Genomic DNA, 10,560 nt, shown 5'->3' with positions numbered 1-10,560 from the left:
CCTTTTATTTTCAAGGATCTTTGTGTTTCTCTCGGTTATCCTGGTTACCACGGTGGTATAAAATGAAATCATCGACTTTTTTTTTGTTTTTTGTTTTTTTAGAGGCCATTCAATTGATTTGTTCATCTACGTAATCAATGTTTCCACCATGCAGACAAGTTGATGTTCAATCTTATTTTGGAAAAGAAAAGAAAAGAGATTAGAACTATCTATCGATCGATCGATAGTAAGAATGTAGGTCTACATGAAAACAGTCACTTGTCTTGACGAGGCTTTCCAGTTCTGCCAATGGCACTTCCCTCTAAGAGGATTTATAATATAACGGTGGAGCAAAAACATGGGAAGGTTAGTAATTGCCGAGGGTTTAATCCTTGAGCTCTGGGACCAATGATGGAGATGGTGAGCTATTTTGTGGTCAGATTTTACCCATTTGAAGAACAATTGACGGCATATTTTGTAACATTATATGACATTTGATGGATATACTGGAGAGAGAGTTAGAAGTCCAGGGGGGGGGGGGGAAATGTTGTTCCAACTTCTGCTGTACGTTGGTGAGTATGTTTTACATGTTTCTTTACACTGACTTAAACCTGTGTAAATTGTTTTTTACAATACTGCGGTATACTTGGCGTGTCCTATTTTCTGTTCCATCTCGTTGACAGTGTTTTTACGTTTGGCAACCACATAAATTCTCATCTCTGAAATATACAGTACAGTTATCTTTTCATGAAGCCGTCTGTCTTCCATCAGCATTTGCAACAAATTTGATCACACCTGAGTTGTCAGGTGCTACAGCCACCAAAACTAAAACACAAGGTATGTCTTTTCTGGAGCTGTGTTTTTGTATTTAATCACGAACAAAACGAATGCAATGCTTGGTATTGGTCAAAGATCATTTGCAGCTTTTGGAAATGTGTGGTTTTGCTGTTTCTTTATTCAAATAAAATCAGTAAATACACAAGAACAGAAATGCTTTTACAAAAAGCAAACAAGAAAAGTATGACAATTAATGTATGTGGATTTGACCTGCCGTTTTACTCCCTTTGTGATCACATTCGGAGTTGTACTTGGAGAGCATACAGTCCAATGCAGCTCGGAGCCATTTGTAAAACTGTGTCAATTAAACGTACAAACAAATCAACAATCAAATGACAAATTTCTCAACAATTTTAAGTTGCATAAACTGATTATTCAGTCAAAGGTTAAATGTTTTTAATCCCAAAAACAATATAATTAATCATAATATTTTCACCACTGATCAAGCTATTAGATAATGAACCCTATACAAATGACAAACTTGGAAATTCTATGCACTGTAATATGTGAGTAAATGTAGTTGAAGTGTACCTGAATGTTGCTAAATACAACATGCAATGACAACAACGGAATCGGACTTACACAGAAATTGAAATTGTTGCGGCTGTTGGTAGCGTTAAGACTGTGCATCATTGTTGCTAGTGACCAACAACTCAGGCGTGACGCCATCTGGGCAGTGTGGCGCCTGGGTGAAGGAGCCCGAGGGAGGCTATTTCACCTCGCCCAACTACCCAGAGAAATACCCACCCGAGAGGGAATGTGTCTACATTATAGAAGGTGAGGAATTTTTTTTAAAATGCATTCTTCAATCATACTTTACTAAACTTCTCGTTCTCCTCCAGCTTCTCCCCGCCAGTGCATCGACTTGTTTTTTGATGAAAAGTATTCCATTGAACCATCGTGGGAGTGTAAGTTTGACCATATCGAGGTGCGTGATGGACCGTTTGGTTTCTCGCCCATCATTGGACGCTACTGCGGCCAGGAGAGCCCCATGTACGTTCGCTCCAGTGGGAGGTACTTGTACATCAAGTTTGTGGCTGATGGAGAGCTGGAGGCTATTGGGTTCTCAGCCCGGTACAACTTCACACAAGGTAACAGATTCAATTTTATCGTTCAGAAAGAATTTCAGTTGGAGCTTAGATACTGTGTGTAAACAGTAGTTAAATGTGAGAATTGCTTCAGATTTTTCCATACATACATCCAATCAACGAGAAAGCTTCGAGCTTCCCACATCATGCACGTTGTGAGTCAATTAATATTTACAGTTATGTCTACAATTATGTAAAAATACTCACGAATCCCTGAAAATATAGGCATAATTTAAGTGATAAAATGATGCCTGCCATATTTTCTTTAATGAAGAATTTCATCCCGAAAATCCAATCCACAGGCTGACAAAGGGTATTAAAAAAAAAAAGGGGGGGGGGGGCAGTACTTTAGGGGACACTTTTTACCACTGAAAAACAATCGTCAACGACGGTGATGACTGAAATGTTCTGTTCCTGAAAAAGGGTATATTGCGACCGAGGAAAGGGGCACTTCACACACATAGGGTCAAAAGTGGAGGGGCACGTGCCCCTAAATGCCCCGCCCTCCACCCGGGTTCTGCCACCTATGATTTGATCAGTGGATTTTTGGCCTGTGATTTTTTTTTATGGCATTTCAGTAACTCTCAATACTTTCAAAGAATGCCAAAAACGTTAAAGGAAGTGAGTGGGTTTTTTTTTATCTCCTGCATTCATAAAGAACCCACTTTCAATATTGTCTTGTCATTGTTCAGAAGTTAACTGGTTGCATCTTGCAGGAAATTGCAGTTGATGTGGGACAAGGGAATACACACACACACACGCACACACAAACCACAGTAGTTAATGAAAGCTTGTCTTCAGGGGAATACAGCTTGTCACCACTGAGCCGTAGCAGCAGCTTAAGCTGGACCGAGGCTGAGGCTTTATTAACAGCAGATTTTATAGGCCAACAACAATGACGACAGTCAAAGATTAATCTGCCTCCTTCTGTTCGTCCAACCATTTTTTTCTGTTGAAATTAACCCTACCTTATTTTAAGATTTTGCACCGCAATCAGCAAACCATGCCCTTATAAAGCTCACGATGGAATACACTAAATGAGTTACTTGCCCTTTAAGAAGATAGTTGTCCTTATTGACAGATAAGGAGATTTGGTTTCCCATCTGTTTGTATAAAATTCAACACATCTTGCATGCCAAATGCTTATCTGTCTTATATCACTCATTGGAGATAATTAATTTGTCCTGAATTACAAAAAAAAAAAAAAAGAGATGACTATCTTATATTTAATTGTGCACACAACTTTGAAGTAGAGGTGTGTCTAGAACATGTCGCGGGTAGTTGCGATCAGCCCACTGAATTGGCCTTGAAATATTTAATTTCTTTGGTTTGTCTTGGGTTGCCTGCGACTGACTGGCGACCAGTCCAGGGTGTACCCTACCTCTCGCCAGGTGGAATAGGCTCCAATTACCTGCATCACGAGTGGGCACAAGCGGAATAGAAGATGGATGAATGGATGTCTTGAGTTGCAGGATACAGTATTTGGGCTCATATCTATCTGCACTGTGAAGTAACGTTCGATCGGTTTTGTAGAATTAGGTTGAAAGTGAGCAGATAGTAAAATACACCTCCACCCAATCTGCAGCAAAAAAAAAAAAAAGAAATTGGTATCATTATTCTCATACTTTGGGAGGGCAGTGTGTGTAAATATAGAAGGTTTACAACAAGGAATAAAACGCTGCCTAGTACCATTCCTTGTGATTTTCAAATACTTTCAGTTTAAAAAACAGTAGGGAGAGCTTTAGATACATAGGTTGTGTGTCTAATCTTTATATTGGATGCACAACCACTGGGAATGCATTGTTGCTCTGAACCCACCACCCCACCCCCAACCCCCCAACACACACACACTTCCATAGATAGGAATGAATGTGAATAATCTGTCCAAGCCTGAAGCAGGAACGGGTAAGAAACACGAGAGGATTAATAAGAACTAAGATGTTAAATCAGGATTTATAATCCACCTAGCAAGTAGATTCATCTGCACAAAGGTTTAGGACACAATATCTAGGCATGTGTTGTTAGGATTTCAGGGAACTTTAATTGAGGGCATCCTGAGGTTATGGTAGTTTTATGTTTTGTTGTACTGTCTGTAAATATCTCGCTGTGTTTTTTTATTCTATATTTTATGTATGTTAAGTACCGGTATGTCTCTGATGACGCGTTGTTGTTACGTGAATGTCTCACAACTGTATTGTTAGTATTGAAGAGGTGTCACAGTCTGTAGCAAGTCAAATATAATTTGTCAATTTTGCAAGGTCCGTTCCAGTAGAGTGGTCTGCCTTGACTCCGGACTGAAAAAGTTCAAATAGATTGCTCGACACCATGTGATCATTAAACTGTTGCGCTACAATTTATTTTATTTTTTTAAATAAATGGGGGATTTGACACAGCCTTATATTTGCTAAGACTCTCAGGTTCAAGGTTGCCCAATCATCAATCAAAGCCAATCATATTAAGATTATGGTCTCTGATTAGCTCACTGACTAGCAAAGCTTTTTGATGGGGGTGATTTAATATTCACGAGACCGATTTTCATCTTCGAGATGTTTAACATTTTTTCTGTTTTTTTTCTGGTTTTAGATCCTGAGTTCAAAGGTGTGGGAGAATTGCCAGCATTGCCATGTGGGTATCACAATAAGTTAGGAATAACTTGTTTAAATATATTTTTGGCAACAAGCATGATGCGTGTACTTCGTTGAGCATACAGTACCTAGGAAGACTTTAAATGTGTCCGTTAGTCAAACAGCAATAGTCAAAACCAGAGTAACGAGGATAAATATGTCCTCCATCCAATGCCCAAGTCAGTGGATTTTATTGTGTCAACACTATTTGGTAACAGCAACAAAAAATCTTTTACCCGCTGTAGTTTGTGAGTTTGAGCTGACTGGTCCAGAAGGCTTTGTGGAATCTACTCAGATAACCAGGGAGAAGCAGGCCCTGCCAACAGAAGCTGTGGACTGCAGGTGGTTTGTTCGAGCCCCACCAAAAGCTAAGGTCTGTATATGTTATACTCATCTGGCTGGTTTTGCTTAAGCGGTTTTTGTGATGACTGTGATGCTCTCATGGTGAATAGAGGATGGCGAGAGTTCAACCAAAACTTCTATGTTCTTGTTGTTGTTGCGACTTTCGACTTGTCCCGTCAGGGGTCGCCACAGCGGGTCACTTGCATCATGTGAAATTCGTATTTAGAATTCTAGAAGTGCAAAGATTCTACCAAGTACACGCCCGTGACCCAGTGAAGAGAAGCGGTACGGAAAATGGATGGATGGATATTTGATTATTGATTTATTTTTGTGGATCGGTTCAGCTGGTCTCCCTTGTTGTAACTTCTTGCTGAAAAACATGTAAATCTAATATATGGTATTCTCATAAAATGTACATTAAATACACTATTGTTAAGCCATGCTAGTAGACAAGTAGAGTATATAACACGTATTTATAATTCACTTTCACCACACTACTTGACCTAGCAGCCTACACACTAAAATATACGCCAGGAACATTTTTTCCTGAAAAAGGATAACAACTGTGTTATTTTTGCCAGTTACTTTTACATGACAATGGCATTTTGAAACCTGCAAATGCAAACATTTTGTTTGAAAATGGTTGTGGTAACACAACCATGTGAACAGGGCTCATTTTGACAGCTTTTTCATCTGTACATGAATCTTTTTAAAAAATAAAAAAAAATAATAAAGAAAAAAAAATCCTGTTTTTGTGTAAACATATCCTGAGTGTTTTTATGTCGCAGTGTTAAAAAGATAAACAAAGGCTCAGCTCACACTCTCATCCTCCCATCCGCAGATCTACATGCGCTTTCTGGAGTATGAGATGCACAACTCCAATGAGTGCAAGCGTAATTTTGTTGCCATTTATGATGGCAACAGTTCGGTTGAGCACCTGAAGAATAAGTTCTGCTCCACGGTTGCCAACGACATCATGCTAACATCCGCTTTGGGTGTGGTAAGGCTGTGGGCAGATGAGGGAAGCAGGAAAAGCAAATTCAAGATCCTCTTTACAACCTTCCTTGACCGTGAGTGACTCCACCTCTGTTGCAATGTGTCTGACATTTTCTGTCGGTCATGTTCGAAATACAAATGAAATACATCAAATATATACTGTAAGAAGGCGTCTAGAGCAGTGCAAGTCTAGATCTCAAGTATAGATCTCAAATCAAAAGACTTTAGAGAGAAATCCAGCGTGGCTGGATGGAATTGTGTGTGTGCGTGTGTGTGTGTGTGTGTGTCTGCTTGTTGTCAAAATTGACAGCTCTGCACAATTCTAAACTGCAGGTGTGTAGAACAACTATGTGACCTTTATACATGTGACCTTTTGTTTCCAGCTCCATGTGAAGGAGACACTTTCTTTTGCCATAGCAACATGTGCATCAACCACACCCTGGTCTGCAATGGCATCCAGAACTGTGTGTATCCATGGGATGAGAATCACTGTAAAGGTACGCTGAACCATGAGAAGCGTCTGTATTTTCGCCGCATGTCTGTGACTGAGCCAAAGAGAATCATACTCCGTCTTGCCTGTCACGCTAGAGAAAAGGAAACCCAGCATTTTGGACTCTCTGGACAACACAAACATCACTATCATTGCTGTGACGTGCGGCCTGGTTGTCATCCTGCTCATCATCTCTATCATCATCCAGGTCAAACAGCCTCGTAAGAAGTACATCATCCGCAGGTTAATTCATTTCTCAATTATCTTATAATGACATATGGGTTATCGTATTATTTTGGAGAACACAATATACACCAAACACTTGAGCCAAGTATGGCATTCATTTGCTTAGAGACTATAAAGATCTCATGAAACCTGATTATAGACCAGTCAAACTATGTTGCTTAACCCATTCCAATTTTGCAGTGAATCAACTATTTATATCAACAAGTTATACGACGGCAGAGAATTGACTGGGGAAGTAGGCAACTACTTGTTAAGAAATGTATTGTGTTTGCAATTTGTTCGTCCAAGTCACTTACTGTAATCTTATGTTTATCGCGTTAAATAGGTGGCTAACAAGTAAGTTTGGAAACATGTATTTTCAAAAAAAATGTTTGTCTTTGTTTTGTTTGTTGCATCCACAGAGATGACTTTGACCCTGACCTCCTCCATCCGGGGCTCGAGCCTCCTCACTATGAGCTCTGCACTTTACGACATGTCCCCTCAGGTGACCTGACTGATGCCGCAATGGGCGAGGAATTCGAGAACTCCCACAAGCTGCGTCGATCCTCCTCCAAATGCATTCGCGACCACCACTGTGGATCACAACATGGAAGCATGCACGGCAGTGTCCAAGGTAGCCGCAGCAACCTGAGCTTGAGAGAGGCTACGATCGATCCTGATGGTGGGGCTCTACCTCCGGGAATGGTGAGCCAGCAGTCACCACGGCTCTCCCACCGCACGACCCCAGCCGGTCACAGGAACATCTTAGTGATGAAACACAGCTACTCTCAGGATGGGGGAGCTGGGTACAGAGAGGATGATGATTTGATGATTGATGATGGCCCAACTACCAGCAGGCACCACATTCACCACCATCAGACCCATCACGGCATTCCAGGGCTGGACCACACTGTTCACCGTACATTGTCCAATGACTTCTAATATGGCAAAACTACAATGTCATTCACATACAGTAAATCGACTGAATAAATGGATACAACATCAGTTATTGAACTACAGACAGTAAAACCCTAACTTGTAATAATGCAAGGTTATTTTGTGAATTGTGCCATCAACTCCACTCCTGTGAATTGAAGTATTATTGTAATTTGTGCTTAAGCGTGACCATTTTTCATTTGTCCCAAAGTGCATCCCTTTTCTTTTAACGATGCTCATTATCTATATATTTCCCAACAATAAATAAATCCATATATACGTACATCTTTATGAGCACGCGCGTTTTTATTTGTTTTGTCAAATGTGTTCCAATGCGAAAACGGACAGAGTGGAACCTTTGGCGGGCGAGACGGACGATCCAGTCGGACTTTTTATAGCGCTGCAAAGGTCAAAATGCCGTACATCATTCCTGAGAGTTGAAAGCCTTACTTTCCGTTGGTGTAATATCTATGTTGGAACGATAATGACCACACGCCGTGTATTTTAACAGCCTGTTACAGTCATTGATGTACTGCATTTTGATTCGCTATCACGCATTGGTCGAAAGTCCGTGATGTCTAAAGAGGAGCTTTTTACGAAGTCAGTGGGACAAGGCATCAGAGGCGAGAGTGAAAGCGGAAGTCGGCTGGGTGTCATCGTAACGGGGTTGCTAGGAGGCTCGCTTGTTGCCCTCTACGCCGCGGCTACGCCGTTTGTGGCCCCCGCGTTGAGGAAAATCTGCCTCCCGTTTGTCCCCGCGACCACCGCACAGGTGGAGAATGTCTTGAATGTACTGCGAGCCAGGTCTGGGACCCTGGTGGACATCGGAAGTGGAGATGGGAGAATAGTAAGTACACTATTGTGTTGTTTCAAATTCGGGGGGAATAAACAGTGGCGACTGCACTGATGTACACGCTGCCAGTCGTAATCTATAGGCAAAGGTCTACTTTGGATGACATACTAAATCACTTAACAGTTTTAGCAAACGATTTCTGGGCACTTGGGATACTTATTTAAACACTTCCAATTTGTTTGGGTTGTACCAAGGGACGAGAATTTGACACAATTTCCTTGAGTGACTCTAAAGAAAAGAAAATGCATTCGTGATTTAACAATTTTGGATGGAATGGAGAAGAAAATCGTTCCGCATGTTCTGCGCTCCTGTTTAAATGATCGCGAGCGGAATGACGTGGGTGAACGTAGCCATTAGCTGGCATAGTTCATACTAAATTAACAGTGTTTCCCTCCATTTTCTCTCATTAACACACGATTAACTCATTGATCATTTCAAAAAAGGGACCAAATAATTAATCAAATAGTGATTCTGAAAATGCTGCTACAGTTTATTGTAGAGTACTTGAATGCATTGTATAGACTTCTTGTATAGGTGCTAGCCGCAGCAAGGCATGGATTTCTGGCGTCAGGCTTCGAGCTGAACCCCTGGCTGGTGTGGTATTCCCGCTACAAAGCCTGGAAAGAGGGACTGCACCGCACCGCCTCCTTCCACATCTCTGATTTATGGAAGGTCAGTGTGTCATCTGAAGTCATGGAGTAACAGGTTACATTCTAAAGATGTAAACATCTGTTATTGTTGATCATAATATTCTTTAGAGTCAGAAGAACTTGGTGACAATATTGTTTTTATTGATTCTTTTATAGGTCAGCTTTGCACAATACAACAATGTTGTCATTTTTGGTGTCCCTCAAATGGTAAGTTCTGATTTAGCATACATACTGTATTTAAAGTAAAAGAACACGCCACTAAAATATGAGCACCATTGCATAAAATTTAATTTACAGAGTTTTAAAAGTCACACCCAAATGTGATTATGATTACAGATGGACCAATTGGAGCTGAAGCTGGCAAGCGAGTTACCAATCTCCGCTAAGGTGGTCGCCTGCAGATTCCCCTTTCCCAACTGGGTTCCTGAACATACCGCCGGGGAGGGTCTCGATACGGTGTGGGTGTACAACGCTGAATCATTTCAATCGCTCACGCACCACGGCGTGGCGAACAAGACAATATCAGATCACAGTGACATTCCAGAATCACATACTTGAAAGGAAAGCCAGAGTAGCAGGAGAAAACCAATGCAAAGATGGGGAAAACGTGCAAACTCCACACCGGAAGGCCAGAGTCCAGATTCAAACCACAAACCTCAGAACTGTGAGGCAGACATGCTAATCACTAGGACAACATGCTGTCTACTTGACATAATACTTTATGTTAAACAAATCTGTTTTCCTGTAAAATAAACCATCCCACATTTCAAAGCGATGCATAACACTAAGTTGTCCATAGTTGTGAATGGTTATTTGTTTATATTTGCCCTGAGACTACCAGACAACCAGTCCAGTGTATACTGCATCTCTCACACAGTCATGAGGATAAGCATTGGAAGAAAAATTAATGACTTATTTTTGAGTATGTAGATTATTTATTTGTATGAATATGTGACTTACAGCTGCATTGTGTGTTCAGGTTCATGTATTAAGACAATCCAGCCTACAAGTTGAATGGTTATCTTGTAAAATTTATTTTATTATACACATACTGTATGACATTAGACAACCGTGTTACTAGTGGGGCAAAACTGCACTAGTTGACATCTGCGTGCTCGTACTACTTGTGAAGCACTAGATGTTAACTACATTGGGTACGGAAAGTATTCAGACCCCCTTAAAATTTTCACTCCTTGTTATATTGTAGCCATTTGCAAAAAATAATGTAAGTTCATTTCCCCCCCCCTCATTAATGTACTCACAGCACCACATACTGACAGAAAAAAAACTGAATTGTTGAAATGTTTGCATATTTATTGAAAAAGAAAAACTGAAATATCACACAGTATTCAGCCCCTTTGCTGTAACACTCATATTTAACTCGGGCGCTGTCCATTTCTTCTGATCATCCTTGAGATGGTTCTACACCTTCATTGGAGTCCAGATGTGTTTGATTATAGTGATGGGACTTGATTAGGAAAGCCACACCCCTGTCTATAGAAGACCAGAGCAAATGAGAATCATGAGGTCAAAGGAACTC

The 10,560-nt window shown here is 40.7% G+C and overlaps 2 protein-coding genes across 4 annotated transcripts; both read left to right on the top strand.

The window, feature by feature from the left end:
- The first annotated feature begins 116 nt into the window (after positions 1–116).
- LOC133412162 (neuropilin and tolloid-like protein 1) lies at positions 117–7,794 on the top strand. Of its 3 annotated transcripts, none has more exons than XM_061695315.1 (10): positions 117–551; positions 663–816; positions 1,459–1,593; positions 1,659–1,907; positions 4,488–4,529; positions 4,774–4,901; positions 5,712–5,940; positions 6,250–6,363; positions 6,455–6,599; positions 7,004–7,794. In XM_061695315.1, exons 1-10 carry the CDS (start codon positions 477–479, stop codon positions 7,521–7,523), a joined length of 1,791 nt encoding a protein of 596 aa, XP_061551299.1. In that variant the 5' UTR covers positions 117–476; the 3' UTR covers positions 7,524–7,794. The 3 variants fall into 3 exon arrangements, with proteins under 3 accessions (XP_061551299.1, XP_061551300.1, XP_061551301.1); XM_061695316.1 differs by having other exon boundaries at positions 477–551; positions 751–816; XM_061695317.1 differs by lacking the exon at positions 663–816 and having other exon boundaries at positions 492–551.
- A 136-nt stretch (positions 7,795–7,930) lies between these two features.
- Positions 7,931–10,035, top strand: atpsckmt (fATP synthase c subunit lysine N-methyltransferase). Its single transcript, XM_061695318.1, has 4 exons — positions 7,931–8,364; positions 8,905–9,042; positions 9,177–9,227; positions 9,357–10,035. The coding sequence occupies exons 1-4, from the start codon at positions 8,092–8,094 to the stop codon at positions 9,576–9,578; spliced, it is 684 nt and encodes a 227-aa protein (XP_061551302.1). The 5' UTR covers positions 7,931–8,091; the 3' UTR covers positions 9,579–10,035.
- Positions 10,036–10,560: the final 525 nt, after the last annotated feature.

This window comes from Phycodurus eques, chromosome 13, assembly GCF_024500275.1.
Source record: "Phycodurus eques isolate BA_2022a chromosome 13, UOR_Pequ_1.1, whole genome shotgun sequence".
Taxonomy (NCBI): Eukaryota; Metazoa; Chordata; class Actinopteri; order Syngnathiformes; family Syngnathidae; genus Phycodurus; species Phycodurus eques.
The sequence above is the reverse complement of the archived record's forward strand: the minus strand, read 5'-3'. Positions and strand labels throughout refer to the sequence as shown.